This window comes from Plasmodium chabaudi, assembly GCF_900002335.3.
Source record: "Plasmodium chabaudi chabaudi strain AS genome assembly, chromosome: 11".
In the NCBI taxonomy this organism is placed as follows: domain Eukaryota; phylum Apicomplexa; class Aconoidasida; order Haemosporida; family Plasmodiidae; genus Plasmodium; species Plasmodium chabaudi.
The window spans coordinates 787409-807700 of record NC_030111.2 but is presented as its reverse complement, the minus strand read 5'-3'; the positions used below and the strand labels follow the sequence as shown (position 1 = coordinate 807700).

The 20292-nt window shown below is 23.5% G+C and overlaps 7 protein-coding genes across 7 annotated transcripts; 2 read left to right on the top strand and 5 right to left on the bottom strand.

The window, feature by feature from the left end:
• Window positions 1-4445: 4445 nt before the first annotated feature.
• Window positions 4446-4706, bottom strand: PCHAS_1122900 (anaphase-promoting complex subunit 11, putative; the record flags this gene model as incomplete). Its single annotated transcript, XM_737008.1, has 1 exon — window positions 4446-4706. The coding sequence occupies one exon, from the start codon at window positions 4704-4706 to the stop codon at window positions 4446-4448; it is 261 nt and encodes an 86-aa protein (XP_742101.1).
• Window positions 4707-5516: 810 nt separating this feature from the next.
• Window positions 5517-7364, top strand: PCHAS_1122800 (conserved protein, unknown function; the record flags this gene model as incomplete). Its single annotated transcript, XM_734411.2, has 1 exon — window positions 5517-7364. One exon carries the CDS (start codon window positions 5517-5519, stop codon window positions 7362-7364), a length of 1848 nt encoding a protein of 615 aa, XP_739504.2.
• A 376-nt stretch (window positions 7365-7740) lies between these two features.
• On the bottom strand, window positions 7741-9407 carry PCHAS_1122700 (CPW-WPC family protein; the record flags this gene model as incomplete). Its single annotated transcript, XM_016798610.1, has 9 exons — window positions 7741-7782; window positions 7911-7991; window positions 8132-8207; window positions 8308-8338; window positions 8471-8598; window positions 8849-8865; window positions 8970-9025; window positions 9168-9191; window positions 9323-9407. 9 exons carry the CDS (start codon window positions 9405-9407, stop codon window positions 7741-7743), a joined length of 540 nt encoding a protein of 179 aa, XP_016653994.1.
• A 1016-nt stretch (window positions 9408-10423) lies between these two features.
• PCHAS_1122600 (conserved Plasmodium protein, unknown function) lies at window positions 10424-11298 on the top strand (the record flags this gene model as incomplete). Its single annotated transcript, XM_739699.1, has 3 exons — window positions 10424-10480; window positions 10566-10718; window positions 10909-11298. The coding sequence occupies 3 exons, from the start codon at window positions 10424-10426 to the stop codon at window positions 11296-11298; spliced, it is 600 nt and encodes a 199-aa protein (XP_744792.1).
• Window positions 11299-11462: 164 nt separating this feature from the next.
• On the bottom strand, window positions 11463-12415 carry PCHAS_1122500 (conserved protein, unknown function; the record flags this gene model as incomplete). The annotated part of the gene is made up of 2 exons (XM_016798609.1): window positions 11463-11517; window positions 11634-12415. 2 exons carry the CDS (start codon window positions 12413-12415, stop codon window positions 11463-11465), a joined length of 837 nt encoding a protein of 278 aa, XP_016653993.1.
• Window positions 12416-13726: 1311 nt separating this feature from the next.
• On the bottom strand, window positions 13727-15211 carry PCHAS_1122400 (hexokinase, putative; the record flags this gene model as incomplete). The annotated part of the gene is made up of 1 exon (XM_731310.2): window positions 13727-15211. One exon carries the CDS (start codon window positions 15209-15211, stop codon window positions 13727-13729), a length of 1485 nt encoding a protein of 494 aa, XP_736403.2.
• Window positions 15212-17117: 1906 nt separating this feature from the next.
• Window positions 17118-17984, bottom strand: PCHAS_1122300 (ribonuclease H2 subunit A, putative; the record flags this gene model as incomplete). Its single annotated transcript, XM_730646.2, has 1 exon — window positions 17118-17984. The coding sequence occupies one exon, from the start codon at window positions 17982-17984 to the stop codon at window positions 17118-17120; it is 867 nt and encodes a 288-aa protein (XP_735739.2).
• Window positions 17985-20292: the final 2308 nt, after the last annotated feature.

Here is a 20292-nt window from a genome sequence, read left to right as displayed (position 1 = left end):
CTCCCCTTTAAGTCAAATCGTGCAAATTTCTAGGCTATACCACATATAAGCGTATATATGGCAAAGCACAAATATAGCGCCAAATTATTAGATATATAGTATTGGGAATATATAAATAATTTAGCCATACATTAAAATGAATCAAGGTCTCAAATTGTTATATAAATATAATCACACATATGCCATACATATATACATACATACAGTATAAGTAAAATGATGTAATTCTAACTTAAGTAAATGGAAAAGCATACTGAATACGAACGTACATATGTATAAGCAAATATACATGTATATATTAACATGTGCATTTATATATACATACAGAAAAAATAAAGCATATATGTAAATAAATATATGTATGCATGTATTATATATACTTGTAAAGTATATGTATTAGTAATAGTGAATGAGCATGTATATTTAATTATCATATACATGTAAATTTCCTTTATAATATTGAAACAAAAGGATACCTTATAATATATATATATACATGGGCATATATACTAAGTTAAAAAAATATGATAAATATAAAGGTAATAAAAAAAAGCTAAAAAAATCGTTTTAAAACCATGAAAAACAATAATATATAGATTGTACACTTAGTAAGTTAAATATAATGTAAAACATTATACGAATGTTTAAATGAACTTTTTAAATTTTCCATAAATAAAAAATATATATCATTGAAAAAAAAAAAATAATATAATAATAATAAAATAATAATAAGTAAATAATAATAAAAATAAAATAAAAATAAATAAATATGTATTAAATTAATGTATTATGTATGCATATAATTGTTATCATAATTTTTTGTTTCATATATCTTTAAGTACATAATATATATGCATGTATGTATATACATAATAGTAAAATATTTTTATCTCCATACATATAATAAAATATATATGCTAAATAGGAAAGAACCATTACATATATAAATGCACATACATTATATATATAATAAAAATATTGTGTCCCATTCATAAACTTGAAAAAAAAAAAAGTTAATCTACATGCATATATATCAAATTTTTTTTCAACTATATATAGGTAGCACTTTTTGTATGACTCGTTAATATAAAAAAAAGAATATGTATGACATATTTTATTATAAATAAAAATATATATATGTGTATTATATGCATTATATAATATACATACATAATTGTACAAAGATACATAATCTATTCACATATATAAATTAATTTAAGTATTCATACAATCTTAATATATATTCTTTATCAATTATATACCTATACATATTATTGTATATAATTAATATACGTACAATATGCTTAGTATGTATATAATTTTATTTCAAAATTCAATGAACATTGGTTATGTATTATATATGTAAATAAAAAGAAAAAAAAATTAAATAAATAAAAAAATTATAAATATTATGAAAGATAAACAAATAAAAAAAAAAGATCGAAAGACGAAAGAGTGAAAAAAAAAAAAATGGAAAAAAAGGAGCTCAAAAAATAAGTATATGAAAAAATAAAAAAAATAATATAAAAGGACACGCTATAATTTAAATGTTATTTTTTATAGAATAAAAAAATAATAAACTAGCCATTTCTTATATGAATATCTGTATGTTTAACTTATGTAACCAATAAACACATTTATGTATGTTCATAAAAAAAAAAAAAATTTAAACACATATAAGAAAACAAGTGATTGTATGTATTATTATATATCCCTTTTGGTTTTGGGATATACCCAAAATATATATAAATAAAAATAAATAATAAAATACAGAAAATAAAATAAAACAGTTAAACATACTTGGAATTTCCATATATGTATCTCACACAGCATATTATTCGTATGTACAATTTATGTATCCACCATTTGTCAACGAAACAGAAAAATAAAAATAATAAAGAGAGTAACGAAAAAGGAGAAAAAGCAAAATTAACACACAAAAAGGCAAAGGGAAAAATTGTATATACCTTGAAAAATTGTATATATATTATCTGTTATTCCTCATATAATACGAACTTAAATGTATGTATAAATATTTTCAAACTATTTTGACACAACACTGTTAATGCGATCATGTACAAGTATGTAAATGTATATGTATAGGCATGGCTTGTATTTACTAAGTAATATATGGGTGGTGAAAATATTTTTTAACTAGGATTAGACCAACATAGAGGTGTAACTATGTTGTATGCGTGTATGCATATATGTATATAGCTATTTGCCCTCATATAAATATAGCTAGCTTATTTATTATTGTAATATAAATATTTTTACTCTGTATTAGGGCTTTTTAATATATTTCTTTTTTTTCTTTACACATACACATATGCATATACGTAACTATACTGGTCGAATCAAAAGGCTTTAAAAATATTTTTAAAATATATTTTTATTTTTTTTAACAAACCAAGTATTACGAAAAAAAAAAAAGAAATTACACTAATAGCTTATTGTTCAAAATACAATGTCTGGAAAAAATATTAAAAAAAATATTTGTCTTAAATTCTATTTATATATATATATGTACAAAATCGTCTATTAATAATAACAAATACGACCTAAAAATAAATATATATAAGCCATTTTAAAATAAAACAAAAGGACTTTTGTCTTTGCTATATACAAATATTTAAGTAGCATATAAGTATATATAGGGGCTATATCTTTTTTTATCTGTCCATTTGGCTATTCATTTATTAAACTGTCCTTCATGTACCATTTTCCATATAAATTCACTTCAGCATATTTATTATTTTATTTATTTTTTTGTATTTAATTAAAAAAAGAAAGCTTGGAATAACTGTAACTGTATGTTATTATAGGATTTTTATGTATGATTAACTTCCACGTTTTATGTGAAAAAATTATAAAATTATAAGATCTTCATAAATATATGTATATTAGTTTGTACATTTTATTATGTTTTCTTATATAATATTTTTTTTTTTTGATTTTTACTTTAATAATTTTATTTAATATAAAAATTAAAATATAAAGAATGCACTATAAGCACACAAAAAAAAAATTTGAGATTTATAAACTGTATTATTATGCATAAAATATGACAATTGGATTGCTAGTATACTTAAATATACTTTACATTATATATTTTTATTATTATTTCTATTATTTTATTTTTTATCATCATTCCACGGCTTAAAATGTGCATCTAATATAAATTTTGTATTATATATACTGTATACTATATATTAATTTTTTTTATCCTCACCTTTTGGTGTATTTATTTGTCTTATAAGTGTCTGAAAACGTACACCAAAATTATATGGCGAAAAAAATAAAGCATGATACGATAATATCATGAATTATTTTTAAACATATATAAAAAAATAGAAAATAATCGTCCCACATGTACATATATTTATCCATACATATATTTACACACTTATAGACAAACGAGTTCATGCATATAAATCGTTTACTCACGTTTTTAACATAATTTTGCGCATCCCTCTCAGTATGTATATATGCATTGTAAGCAGACTAGTATTTTAAGCCTCGCCTTTCATAATATTTTATACTGATGCAAACTCTAAATAATTCTTATTACCATTTAATTAATTTATTGCATCATATATATATTAAATAAGCCCCCTTTCCCCCTTCCTCTTTTCCACGTGTCTTCCCCCTTTTACACACAAGCAAGGGAATATACCACAAAAACGCCATAAAATTTTCACAAAATTTTCACAAAAATATTGCAAAATAAATGCCATATTATTGGGCACGCTTAAAATAGGAGAGAAACTTACAAATCGTGGTAGTAAAGCAAAAGCAAAAGCAAAAGCAAACTATAATGAGCATTACATATATTATTTTATCTCATTGCTTTTGGACAACATATGTATAGGCAATTTTTTGTGGAGGTTACATATATTATGCGAGTAATATGAGAGCCCAATCAAAATATTGACAATGGAGATAAGGGGCTTGTAACATAAAAGGAATGTGTGGGGGAGAGCATATTTTATAAGATGGAATTATATTTATTAGCTTGGCATAAAAAAGATAGAGGAATAAATATGAGACCAATTTTGATTGAAAGGCTTTCCCATTTTTCATTTTAATATGCATTTTGTTTAATAACAAAATTAAGGTTAATAAATTTCGAGTTTACTAAAAAAGTTAATATATGTATTTGTTTTTCTTTTTTTCAAATCATAATTAAAAATAATGTAGGAAACGGTTGTATCATTTAAAAAAAGTATGAAAACAATTTGCTTTATTGCAAAATGCATTGTTAAAAAATTAAGCATATATTTATGCACATATGTACAATTATAGCTAGCCATAATTCTTAAAAAAAATGTAAAATTGGATATGCCTTCTTATTTGGTATAAGGAAATAAAAATTATTCACCATATAGGGTTTGCACATGCTTAAGGTTTTTTCAGCATATACCTTTAAATTCACATAAGCATAATTACTGTGTTTTGTAATACCAATCTGCTCGACAACATGGGCATGTTAGTTTATTTTGTCTTATCCATTTTTCCATACAATGTAAATGAAAATGATGACCACATTTTCCAAAAGCTGGAGGGCAACTATTCCCAGGTCTTATACAAATTGTGCAAGTATTTTCTAAGGAATTATTGCAAATTGCACATATATTATCAATTGATGATCCAATCCATTTCCATCTTGCAACTGCATGAATTTTTTTTACGGTTACCTTGGGCATATTATTAATATTATATTGGCTATATATTTTTTTTTTTTACTTTTTACATGAACATGCCATAATTTTATACAACTTTTTTTTTTTTTTAATTTTATTATATAGCTACATACACATTTCTGAAAGGAATATATTTTTTTTTAATATAGCTATAATTTTATAATTAAATATACATTTAAAATATATTGCTTGTTCAGAATTTGTTTGCAATGTGCATATATAGCTACAAGCTACTACTCATACCTATATATTTAAGTTATTTATTAATTTATTTTAATTATAAATACATATCATAATATATCATTAATTAAATAAAAATATATTTTGTATGTATATGTTCCTATATTATTCTTTGCTGAAACGTCGAAGTTTCGCATCAAAAAAAAATATTGAGAAAAAAATGTTTAAAAAAAAATAGCTAGCGTTTCGTCATATTTTTTTATTTTTAATTAAAAAAAAAAAAAAAATATAGTAAGAATTCACAACAAAATTACTATGAAGTAATGTAAATATAACTGCGGATTTTTGAAGGTTTTCGAAAAGGGGAAATTAATTGGATATGAGAAAGAAGGCTATAAATATTGAGTAAACATTACGAATTAGTAAAACAAAAATCGCGTAGTAGCAGGAATACTAATATTAGCTAACTGTGTATATCTATTATAAAGCAAAAGTTTAAAGATAACGAAAGATATGTAAAAAATATAAAGCGATACTAAACAGGAAGGGGTTACTAAAAATATATACATTTATTTTTTATTGATTGAACAAGTATTTATTTCAAATGAGGAGCAAAACTATTTCGATTTTGAAATGATAAATATTTACCTAATTTTATTTTACCTTGTTTTCATTTGCGCACAGAATTCATATGCGAAAAAAATAAAAAAATATGAATACATAAATTTATTATCAAATAAAGATTATAAAGAAAAACTGAATAATTTAAGAAAAATATATAATACAAAAGACAGCAATGTGGACTTAAAAAATAAATATATTTATTCTTTTTATGGAACTTCAGGATATAACAAAAAAAAGCTTTTAGAAAGTTTATTTAACATTCCTGCTACCACAGATACATCAAATGCTACTACTCCTTCGAGTACAAATTTCATAAATTTAGGATTTCAACAAAAGTTTGATTTATGGTTTGGATATGATATGAATAATAATTTTAATGTTGTATTAAATTTGGACTTATTAGAAAATAAAGAAATTGTAGATAATGGCAATAAACCAATATATAATTATGAAAGACTAATAAATTTTATCCTCGAAACAACAAATAGTATTATAATACCTCTATCGAAGGATGACATAAAATTGGAAAATTTATTTGAAAAAAATGAAACATCACAACATAGAGGAGCAAGTAATGAAGCAAAATTGCAAAGTAATAATTGGGAAGGAGTAAAAAATGAAAATAATAATTTTGATAATACTTATGGAATAAATAATGGTTTGAAAAAAGGATCTGTTACATTTAATTTTCCACCAAAAATCGAGCTTTTTTTAAAATACTTAAATGAAGGAAAAAAAAATGTTCATATATATTTTGTTCTTTTAGACGATTTTAATGATAATAAAAATAAAACATCACAATATATTCTTTCAAATTTTGTGACAGGAATAAAAAATAAATTTAACAATTTAAATAATATACATTTAATGAAACAAAATAAAATAGATTTAAATATGATACAAAAAAATAATATATATAAATATAAATTTTTGGTAGATAATGTAGAAAAGGAAATAATAAAAATGAGAAGCTTTAAAAATTTTTCTCAATTTAATCAAAAATGTGTATATAATATTTATGCTATAGAAGAAGCATATAATAAGACCTTAAGTCATTTTGATTCGATCTATTTTGAATATGAACAAAATATAATTAATGGAGGTGTTATAAAAAATTATGGATATTTGTCTAATGAATTATTAAAAGGTGCATTGTTTTTTTTCCATATTTTAACATTTAATCAAACAGGAATTAAACTCAAAAATGTGATTATGGAAAAGTTGGAAAATATATTTATAGCACTAATACATAAACAAATATTAAAACAGTTATTAAATTTACAAGATATGTATTTAAATAAAGCCAAAAATATTATACTGAATAATAAATCTATAGAAAATGAACGAGACCTAATTGAAAATAAAAAAAATAATAAAATAAAATATTTTAAAAATATGCTACTAAAAGAATTTAAAGAGGACATCAAAAATTTAGTATACCGAAATGAAGAAACGAATAAAAATAGTGTAACAAATAATTTTGATAAATCTTTAAATGAATTTATAAAACAATTTGAAGATAAATTAGAGACTGTCATGAATAATTATACCGAATTAAATAAAAGCCCATTAAAAAAATTATTTGAAAAAAAAAAAAATGAAACTAATCAAAATACTGCAAATAAGTTGATAAACTGGCTTAATCCATCTTTAAATTTTAATTTAACCTTAACATCATTAATTAGAAAAAGTGGATATGGAAATCTTCAAAGTTATTTCATTTATGATTTAGGAATGTTAACATTTGTTTTTGGTTTAGTAAATGATCGAGACACATATGATGTTCAGAAAAACCCTGGCAAAGTTCCATTCTTCAAGTTCCAACCAAAAATTAATTTGAAATTAAATTTTGACTAACCAAGGGGGTTCAATTAAATCCCTATTGGCATATAAACTATAATTTCACAACTTTAGAAAAAATAAACATATGTCTAATCTTTTATTTTTAACTTTTTGTAAATTTTTTGTATCCTTTTATTATCACTTTTTTTATAAATAAATAAAATAATAATATTATTATGCGCATATTGTTGTTATATATTTTTATAAATGACTCTAAGCACATACATATGTATGTACGTGCATGTGTCAATGTATGTTTGTGTGCATATTTGTATGTTGATATGTTTTATCACAAAAAATTATTAACAAATATAAAAATAAAAAAAATAACAAAATATTAAAAATTCAAAAAAAATGCATAATTAGATAATCATTTTTTATTTTGTTGGATTCATTTATTTGGTTTAACAATTAATCCGTTATTTGGATTTATCTGTAAATTAAAAATGTTAATAAATCGGATTTTAAAAAAAGGAAAATATTACATTTTTTCATTATATATATAAATTATAAGAAAAAAAAAACTATGTCTAAAGTATAAAATAAATAGTTAAAACTAACTGATCCTCTTAATGTATCTTCTCTTTTTTGTTTATGCACAGTCTTCTTTAATTTAGGCCATGATACACAACAGTTGAGTTCCTACAATTTGATAATTTTAACATAGAACGATGGGCATGTAAATATGTGTATTTATTTTCTTCATATGAAGAGAAATGAAAACAAGCATATGCTAATATGTCCATATATATTTGTATTATATATATATTATATAATTTTACAAATTCCTTTTTTTCATCGTCAGTGTAATTTTGGAAATACTTGAGAGACTCGCAATGCCCATCATAATCTATACCCCTGTTTTGTTCGATTAATAATGTGCAATTATTAATTTAAAAAAATAAAAGCAATGTCGAATAAATAATAGAAATGCTTATTAGCAATGGGGGCAACTTACCAGCATTGATCACTAGAGTTCTTCACCCAATCTAAATATTATATTGATACGTTATACAAAAAAAATGATATATATGTTTCATTTTAAAATAAAATTATTTAATAATAAAAATTTTTGTTTTCAATTTTTATTATCCTTAGTTTCTCTCCATTTTTGATATTACCATCTGGACATAAATAGGAATAATCTCTTTCATAGGAAGGTTCTGAACATACATGGGGTTTATGTTTTATAATATTTTCTTCTTTAATGATTTCTTTATTTAAATTATCTATAACTTCTTTGTCTATTCTGTTGAAATAATTTTTATTAAAAAAAACAGCCATGTGCTCATATATATAATCACGAATCAGTTCATATGTAGATATGCCTGCACATTTTTTTACATCCATAAAGTTAATACTCTAACAAAATTTTTATACATCATTAATAATTTCACTATATCACGTAATAACATAAATATTAATCAGCAATAATGCCCATTTAAGGGTATCCACAAAAAAAAAGGATATATCATGAATTATTTATGTTTGTATTTTACTTGTGTATTTGGTTTGCCTTTGGTTTAGATTTTTGTATGAAAGAAAAAAATAAAATATTTTATTAACATAAATAAAATATGTTAGTGATAAAAATATAAAGACAAAAAATGTTTATAGTACAATATCCTTTTGGGTTGGGAGAGATTCAGACTTCCTTTTTATCTCATTGGACATATCTTTAAAATTTTTTTTAAAAAAATAAGTTCAACATTTTGTGCTTGTTTTTTATGCACAATGCAGGTAAAAATCATAAATAGCCATAATAAATATGAACAGTGTAGAAGAAAATTAAAAAAAAAAAACATATTTTGGACAAACCTTTTATTATTATCATTTGGTTCACTAAAAGGTAAAAATTAAAGAGATGAGTGAAATTAGAGAAATAGAAAGTGAGCATACATTGTTTTTGTTTTTCACTTTATATTTTTTCATAATTTTTCATAATTTTTCGCATTTTTTCGTTTTCTTTTTACCCGCCTTTCTCTTTTTTGTCCATGGAAACATACAATTAGAAAGCCCAAAAAAAAACAAAAAAAAGTAAAAGAAAATTTTATCCATATTAATAAAAAATTTAAACAAAAAAATGTAGAAGAGTTGATGTAAATACAAAAGAAAGACAGGAAAAGATAAGCATGGTTTTTTAAGAAAATCGAACGAAATCAAACGAAATTAGACAGATAGAATGATATCAAATAACAGGAATAATAAATAAAGCTGAAGATAAAACGAATTATACTTATATATGTGTGCATGTGAAAATGTTACACATAAAATATTTTTATGAACAAGCTATGGTCTCTTTTTGAGAAATATTTCATTTTGTGCACAATTATCATTACTACCACTACTATTATTATTATAATATCACTTTATTAAACTTTTTTGAGGGAGATCGAAATTGAGGAATATTATAGCCATTCATGTGTATGTACAAATCAACTTCAAAAAAAAAATAAATAGCTAGCCAAATAATAAATGGCAATGCATAAAAATAAAATAGTTGTAAACTTTCTTTTATAAAATTATATAGAGTAATAAAACGAAATGATGAACCTTCTCATAGAGAAAAAAAAAGAAGAACAACAAGATAATGATGATAATAAATATCTAAAAATTTTTAAACATATATTGTATAACATATTATAACAGTTAATTGGATCGTATTTGCAAACCCTAGTAAATAATATAAATTTGAAATGTGTTATTTCACTTATTTTTTATAAGTCTTGAATTATTATATAGGTTTGTTTCTTTGTTTATACCTATATTTTCAATTACCTTATTTTTTTCTTTTTTTAATGTGTATTTAAGGAAAAAATGTAATTAATAATGTGATTATATTTGAAATAAAATATTAAAATTAAGATAGCGATAAAATAAATACATAAAATGATGACTAATAAAAAAAAATATATCTCATAATATTTTTAAAAACTTTTTAACGCATAAAAAAAATCAATTTTTTTCGTTCCTTGACTTTTTTTATTTTTCCATATTTATATAAATGCTTAGTTATAAATTGAAGATATTTTTCCTAACTTAAATAGTTTGGATATTTCCAAAGCCATGTTAATATGAATGATGAATATTTCAACAATGAGCCCCCACCTGGGATTTTAAATGACTTTGATGTAATATAAAAAAAGATAAACTATTATATATATGTATATAGCATTCTTGCATATCTGTTTTATTTCATTTTTTGACAACCTTTAGAACAATGAAGCCTCGTTGGATTACTACAATCTCAGCGAAAACGAAAGACCCATATTTTCATCCTATATTTCTAGTACGGAGAAGCTAAAATATTTGCCGAAAACCTTAAGAGAGCATATTATAATTGAATATACAGCGACATTTGCAATTTTGGTAATAAATATAAAATGAAATAACTTTATAGAGTTTCTAAAAGTTATGAAATAAAAAAAGTCATGTGTTAATATACCAATGAATGAATGAGCATGACAAAGATTACACATACACATATGTGCATAAAGAAAAAAACAAATACTCGAAAAGTATACGTTTTCCATCTTTTCTATTCGATTCCTTTTTGCAGGAAAGTGATATTGTAGAATTTTATTTAAAACTAGATAATGACTTGTTAATAAAATTTCCATTTCTACATGTAGACCATCCTTTGCATGAATATTATGAATATATTAAGACAAACACAAAAAAAAGAATTGTAGATGTCTGTCCTAATGCTATATCTGAGCCTTTAAGAGATCTATTGTTATATGTTCAAAAATTAGAAAAAGAAAAAATGATAAAACATGAAACAAAAACAAAAATGTTAGAAGAAAAACAAGCGAATGCATTAAAAGAGGCAAAAGATAAAACTCGAAAAACAAAACAAAAAGGGGATCAGTCATATTCATCACTTTTTTTGAAATATATGGAATCAGATGAAGAATCATTTGAAAAGGATACCACAAAAACTTCTTAACCTCTGAAACAATAAATTATAAAAGTGCTTTTTCCTATATGCATATACCCCAATCTTTTTGCTTATAATTTGTTCGAATTTATTTATATGGAAGAAAAAAATGAATATTACAAATTTTTAAGACCATATTTTTTTGTTATCAACATTTTTCAATCTGTATATTTTTAAAAAAATGATCCGAGTTCTTTTTTTTGTAATTCTTCCCTTGAAACTCTTCTCCTGAAAAAGGTACATAAATAAAAAAAAAAGAAGGGTGTAGGGAAAAAATGTATGTTATATTAATAAAATTTTATGAATAGCCAAAATTGTCAAAAAAAAAAAATATGCAAAATTACCTGTACAAGTAAGGTATTTTTAACTTTTTTTTCAAAAATTGGACATTCATCCATTTTGGATGTCTTCTAACTTTTAATCTTAAATTATTTTTTGTATATAAAATTTCAGAGAGTGGTAATTCTCTTATTAAAGTAGCATTATCATCAACATATGGAAACACATTTTCAGTTTGTGCTGTTTTTATTTTTTGTGTTGTTTTCCATATATTTTCTTCTTTTATAATATCATATAATTTTTGAATTCTTCCTCTTTTTAATCGATTATTTAAGTTTACTTCAATTTGTGGATATATAGTATTATTAAATTCGGTAGCTAGCTTATACAAATAGCTATTTTTATTATTGCTGTTCATATTATTTAAACTATTATCATTATTACTATTGGCTTGGTCTTTTATATAATCATTTTGAACTTCGTCAAATCCAATCCCACTAAATGGTCGATTTTGACTATCCTCCAAAACATTTAAAATATAATTTTTAATATCAGGATTATGTGCACATATACTAGGCCATATATATCTACCTTCATTAATTGTATAATAATAATTCCACTGTTTTCTTTCTTGAGGCCAAGCTTTTGTTACATCATAATCAAAAGATTTGGAACTTCCATCTGGTAAATATTTTTTATTTCTATTTTCATATCTATACCCCCATCTAGGTGTTAATATATCTTCCCTCCTATTATGATATAACCCTCTCTTTTTAACTCGTTCATGCATACCCCATTTTATTCCGCTAACAGGGAATAGGCCCCCCTTATGCCCACCCCTAGGCATTTAACAAGAATAGCTAAATAAATCAAAGTTTGTAATAATAAAATATAAAATAATTTTAAATGAAATTCTTTATTTTTATTTATCTATTATGCTACAAAAAATAAACACATCTTTTTCATTATTCATCTATTTTTTTTGTCGTTATATATGTACATGTCATATTTTCCCATACATACGAGAAATTCACGAACACAAATATTTTCTGTTCCATAAATTATGCAAAACTTATATTTAGTTGTAACATAAATTGAAAAGCCAATAATAGAAATTATTTATGATACCCTTAAAAATTATAATGTGCAAATTATGCCCCCATAATATATATAATATAGCACAGGAAGAAAAATATGACCAATAGAAAAAGCGACTCACGCTTATTTATATTCCCATTTTCAACATGCAATATACGAATATATTGTAAAAATATATTAAATATAAAAATAGCCAGCTATTTTGCAAAAACTAAAATATTATATAAAAGTGATGTTAATAAAATAAACAGTCATAACGAAAAATAAAGTAACCTATTTCTAAATTATTTATAGTGAACAGTTGGAGTGCTTATATTGCAAATTATCACTCTTCATAGACCGTATAAATAATATGCAATTTTACTTATAATACATATCGAACATGCTTCTACAATTTTAAGATATTTCCCCTGTATATGTATACACATTTGTGATACCCTTTCAATTCACCAATATGGTGACAATAATTAGGAACAGGAATACATGGATGAATTATAAGGTGTGGAAAATATTTTACCAAAATAAACCACACACAAATTAATGTGATAAATATTAATAACATTTTAAAATCTAACTAACGTTTATAATTCCTAAATTTCTATTAAAAAGTATATAATAAGAAAAAGAAGAAAAAAAAAAAATTAAAAAGTATGTTTTTTCTTCGCATATAGTCATACAAATTTTATTTAATAAGTATATATACATATTTTTATAGACATATGAATGGGCTCCATATATATGATACTGATACATCATAAATAGATACATGCATTGACTCAAACAATATAAAGCGCATATGCATATACGTATATAATATGGTATATCTCTTCATATCATTTATTGATTTAATGCCCAAATGCGAAGAGCTTATAATATAGGAGCCATTACCACCAACCCTCATCTTCAAAAAAAAAAAAAATAGCGCAACTAAGGGCTAAAAGAAAATGATGGGAACAGCCCAAATGGAATATTTTTCTAGTTCTAAAACTTGTGAGCATTAAAAATTGTATAAACATGCTTATATCTTTCCAAATCTTTGCATTTTTTGCCTTGGTTTGCTTTATGGTAATTGCTTCATACTGTTAGATAATGAAACAACGGCAGCAGTGATAGCTGCTCCTTTACCTGACCCATCATCCGCTGGAATAATAATAAGATTTTCAGCTTTGTCAGCTAAAATAACTTTTAAGTGCTCTTTTAATCTGTTACAATACCATGCATTTTTTACAAATAATGAACCATCAACACCACATGAAAATTTTGAATGCTCAATAATTTTTATACGTTTAGCTATAGCAGCTATAGCAGCAGCTGCTAATGCTGCTGAACGATTATACACTGCTTCACATATTTTTCTTAATGCATATATTTGTTCATCTGTAAAATCCATATCCCATGTTTGCTTAGCTATTTTTTTACATTCACTAAAATCAGGAGTAGTATCATTTAAAACAACACTACCTGATTCAGAATTGAAACTATCGGATTGCCACATCTTTTTAGAGGATGCACTTTGTAAAACATTAACCATAAATCTTCGAACTATTTCACCTAAATATGCACCAGATATCATTTTCTCAAATAATTGTCTGCTTCTATTTGCTGAATACCAATCCATAACTAAATCAATTGGAGATAAAGGTAAATCTTTATCAAAATTTCCTAATTCAATATTAATAATTTTACCTGAATATTTATATTTCTTCCAATCTGGTTCATAATAACAACCATTGGATCCTGTTCCTAAAATTATACCAATATAACATGGAGGAGCAGATTTCCCTTTCTGATATGCACATGACATAAGGGTTCCTACTGCATCATTAACAACACAAGAAACTCTTGCAGGTACACTAGATCGAGCAAAAGCGTCATTCATTAATTTGCAAACATCTCGACCTTCGACTGGGTCGTTAGTTGCTCTTCCGGTTTCAAAACCCTTTGTCCAATCAATTAAAATCGAACAATTAATAGATGGAGAAGTACAGGGAAATGAAAAAGTAAATCCAACACTCTTTTCACTACTATCATCTATATCATTAAACTCACCCATAATATATTTAATTCTTTCAGCAAAGTGATCAAATAATTGAGAAGCAGTTGCATGTTTATCTAATAAACCCTTTTCATGGGAAAATGTACCAGTAAATTTTAAACTATATGTTTCTTGATCTCTTTTTATTTTTCCATTTCCATCTAATGATGCTCTTACTGCTCTAAAATTTGTACCACCAAAATCAATAGCATAATAAGTTCCTCTTTCTTGTCCTGTTGGTATATCAGAAATACAGGAATCTAACATTTTAAAACTACATTCATGTGGAATCCATAAATTGGGGTGCCTACGATGTGCTTCTAAACCCTTTTTTAGTTCATAAACAAAGTTATCAACAAATTCTTCTAATGTCCCATAAGATATTCGCAACTGATTAACAAACTTGTCTATCCTCTTACTAAATTCTGGACTTATTGGGACATCACATTTTATTGTATCCAGTTTATAAAACTGAGAGTCTTCATCTTTCTTCAAATTATATTCACTCATCTTAAATACACTTATTTTTGAATGTTTTTATTTTCCTACTAACATATATATACTTTATAAATACTTTATGCATATATATTTATACAAAGCAGATCTAAAAATTACGATCGTTGCTTTTAACTATGCACATATATATATTCTGTGGAATATAGATTTTCAAAAAAACTATAAAGCTCAATGATATATCGTTACAAAATATTTTTACTTATATATTTTATTCTTATCTATGCATTTCATGGATGGCAAACTAAATCAAAATTTTTTTTTTTGCTCACGTTTTTTAGTAATTATTATTTTTTTGTCACATTTGTATTTTCCTTTTTTCTTGTCACTGTTATAAGTAATAAGCAATTGATAAGCACTAATTTTTGCAAAGAGATACTTTTTATGCAAGGTCAAAAATGGCGAAAACTCCTATGTAATTATTTAGAGAGCTTCGCATGTATATTTTTGCCTAAATGCAAATATTATATATAAAGGTAATACATTTATTTTATTTTTATTTTTTGCTATGGAAATTTATATAATTGCATAATAAATATTTTTTTTTGCAAATATGGCTTTTTTTCGATATTAAAAATGTTATGAATATTATATAGAGAGCAAACAACGAAAATCGAGAGAAAAAATATATTACTTAAACATTTGGAGTGTCAGGTGGAAATTACGTTATTTATTATGTATGCTATTCAAATTTATTTAAAAAATAAAAATAATGTGAAAATTACGAAAAAAAAAGTTACCGAAATATTGTTAATACATATATATATAATGCATATAATACCTAAAGGGAATAAAATCCTTACCAAAATTAATATGGGTAAAATTAAATTATTCAAAATAATGCAAACATAAATAAAGAGAAAGAGAGCATAAAAATATGTATACTATATACTAAATAATAATATACATAAACGGATGGTAGGAATATAAAAAGGGAGCACTATATAATTATGAAATATGCATACAAGGAAAATAACACATGTATATTATATTTATATATATAATATATTATGCATTTTATATATATAGTAAAGCATCAAAAATTGGAGCATATATAATATAAACTAAGACAAAAAAAACATATTTCGCAGAATTAATTTTTTGAAAAAAATATAAAATGTAAAACTTATATTATATTTATGTTTAAGTATATAATAATTTGTAACATACTTATTGTGTAATACTTATGGAGAAAAAATATGGCACATAATAATTTATAATATATTTTTTGCTTCGTAAATTTATGGCTCAATTTATTTATAGAGCTTAATTAATATTCAAAAATTAAAAAACAAATAATTACATTAAATAATTAAACAGTTACAAATATTCTTAAAAATTCATAAAAATATAATAAAAAATATAGCTAGCGAAAAAAAAAACATGCATAATATTCGAATTTCTAATATTAGCTAGTAGCTTTATTTTTTTTATTTTCCTCGTATTATTTTATATTCATACTGTGATCCAAATGTTGTATAAAGAAACCATCTTAATGTTCCATTTTCTTCTTTTTATATTTACTTCATTTTTTACCGTAAATAAAATAAAGCAAAATTTTATCAAGCTACACATTAAATAGGATTTTCCAGTTTCTTTTTTTTTAATAAATTAAAAATTTATTGTCCTTTGACAAAAAAAAAAAAAGTTTTACTATAATTTAGCATAAAAAATATGCCCAAAAAAATATTGCATAGTCACCAAAAAAAAATATTAAACTCCTGTTTTGGCTTATTATTACCTGAACAGGACATAAAAAAATATAGGAATTTTACAATTCCCTCAAATGTTCATATAGTTGTACATATTGTGTGCACATATATTATACGAATGTGTTTCGCAAATGAAGCAATAAAGTTTAAACTGGGTATGTTCTCCATTTTTCTGTATCGGCTTTTATCATTTATAAATTGCTAACAAGATCTAGTCCATTTTTCGAATAAAATTGCGATCTATTAATTAAAGGTTTTTGTAATTTGCTGTAATCAAAAGGAATTTTTCTTTTCATAGCTTTTGAATTATTGCTTTCCTCATCATCATACCATTCAATTTTTTCTCCTAAATTTTCTAACATGGTATCAGCAGTTGACCAACTAAAACGTACAATACTTGGGAAGCCAAAAATTGGATCGAAATTATTCTTTAAAAAGTTTTTAGTTACTGGATCTCCTGGATACCCTGATCCAAATCCTTTATCTATATTAACAATTTGTTCTTCGTATTTCCATTTTTTTATTAAAAAGTCACGTGTAACTTTAGCACATATCGATGCCGCACTAACAACTGGATATAAAGAATCGGCTTTTTCTTTAACTGTGCATTTTATATGTGGAAATAATTTTTGTAATTTTTCTTCATATACACTTGCTTTACCAACAGTGTCTACAAATACTTCGGTTAAATTACAACCTCGACTTAAAACATGTTGAATTATAGATATAGCTGTATCATGTGATATTTCGTTTAAATTATATTTTTGTTTCTTTAACATTTTTGCACTTATATCTTGTGGCATTAACACATGTACTCTCCATCCAAATGGAAGTGTAGAATTATTTAATTTATAAAACATTTTCTCTCTATCATTTTCACTTATTTTTTTTGAATCGTCTATTTTCATTTCTTTTAATAATTTTTCATCTTCTTTTTTACAATAAAAACCAGAATAAACCATAGGCCCTAATACAGGTCCTCTTCCCGCTTCATCAATTCCCAATCTCACCTCTTCATTTCCAAATTCGTATAAATTGTCAATGACTATAGGCTCCATTTGAAAAAAAAAGATGAAAATGGGAATATAAAATAAAAAAAATAAAATAAAAAAGTTATTTTCTGCGTATTAAAGGGTTATTATATGTATGTTATAAGATATTTTGTTGTGTGCTCATTTTGTGTAAATTTTATTTCGTTTAATAATTTATCTTTTATTTCTCTACAAAATTTGGAGGTAAACCATAGCTAATGCTCATGTTAATGCAAATGTTTTGGCTTCATACATTTCCATATATGCATATAATTCAAATAAATCCTTAACTGGTTTATTGATTAGTATAAAACATATGTGTGTATTTTTTTAGAAATGTTAAAATGACCCTCGAGTGGCATTGATATATGCGCAAAAAATTATATGATAATAGCTATCTGCGAAAATGTAATATTATTTAAAAAAAAAAATATTTTTTTTTTTGGTCATATTTTATGCTATAATTTTATTAAGCTATTATTTTACTTTTAAATAATAATTTTCTTTAAACATTATATGCATATTATTTTTACTTCTTTTCTAGGTCTTTAAAATGTGTTTATTTTTTTCTATTTAAAATTTTATTATTTTCTCTTTTCGAGAGACATATTAAATAGTAGGGGACTCAGAATGTGAAAACGAAAATGAAAGTAAAAACAAAATAAAAAAAAAATAAAAACGTGTTTACATTTGTAAAATCCTTAGTAAATGCCAAAGTAGCATAGCACTTATTATTTCCAGAATTATACAAAATTATATTATCATTTTTTGTGTGCTTAATTTAAAATTTTGAATATTATAATACATTTTAAAAATAAATAAAATAAGGGTTTTTATTATTAACTTATGTAAGTTGACACTTGTTATAATAGTGTTGAGTTTGTGTCTTTTGAGAAATTTTTGCATATACTTATGTATATTTACAAAGAATGTTTAAATTTACATAATTAATATACATACCCTATACTGATTGGCGTACATATTTGGTTATTTTTGTACTGGGCAATCAGAAAGGCAAGTAAAACAAAGAAAAAAACGAAAAAACAAAACCCCTACTCTTATTTGACACACACATATATATGGGTTTGTCTTTAAGAGCATATCATTTGCTTATTCAATTTATATGCACAATAAAATAGCATGTATTAGCATTTTCTTACTATATAGTCTTTATACTAAAAAGTTGGGGCAAGCACCAATATGAAAAATAGTATATAATATTTCTTAAATTTAAATAATCAGGTATATACATAATATATGGCTACATAAGTTGCCATTTTAAAATTCGTTACGCTTCAATAATATTATAAAAATAATTTTCTTAAGACACATTTCATTCGTTCATTCGTTCCTTAAAATTTATTTATTATTTTGGTTCGAGACCGAGGATAAAATATACATGCATTTTTAAGCATTTCAACTAAACGCCAAAAAAAATTGCTTATACTCTCTATGACAAACTTCTTTACAACGCAAAGAAAATAAAAGGTAGCACCAAATAATGATAAAAATAAAAGGTAGCACCAAATAATGATAAAAATAAAAGGTAGCACCAAATAATGATAAAAATAAAAGGTAGCACCAAATAATGATAAAAATAAAAGTAGTAGCATTGAGAAGCGGATAAACAAATAGCCATAGTGTTAAAGTTTGAGATGGTCTACCATCCTTTCCTTTCCCCCAAAAATTTATTATATATATCGAAAAAAACAATAATAAAATTAAAAGATATTAAATAATGATATATTTATAAGAACAAAATTTTAGTGGCATCACAAAAGTATATAATAATATTTGTACGACCATTTCAGCTAAGGATAAAAATGTACTTGAAATAAAATAATAATAATGCTTGGATATATTTTTTCTTTTTTTTTAATATTAAACTCGCTTTTCTCTTATTGCTACTTATCATTTATTTTTTTTTTTTTTTACGTTTTTTTCTTAAAAAAGGCAACAAAATTTGTACAAAGTTTTTGGTTTTAAATATATTACATAAAAAAGACTTTCAAAATATTAAAGAATATATTTTTCTTAATTTTATTTAAACAAAAGTTATAGAACAAAATTATTAATTAAAAAACAAAACCAAAGAAAAAAGCGATTTTAATTAAAAAAAAAAGAAAAAAAAAATATCCAAGCATTATTTTATTTTATTTCAAGTACATTTTTTTCCTTAGCTAAAAAATGGGCGTACAAAATAAGCAACCAACTTTATAAAATAAAATAATATTATAAATAATACTATGTGGCGACACTAAAAGTTTTGCTATATTATATATAATAAATATATTGTCACTATTTATTATACTTTAATTTATTATTATTGGCTTTC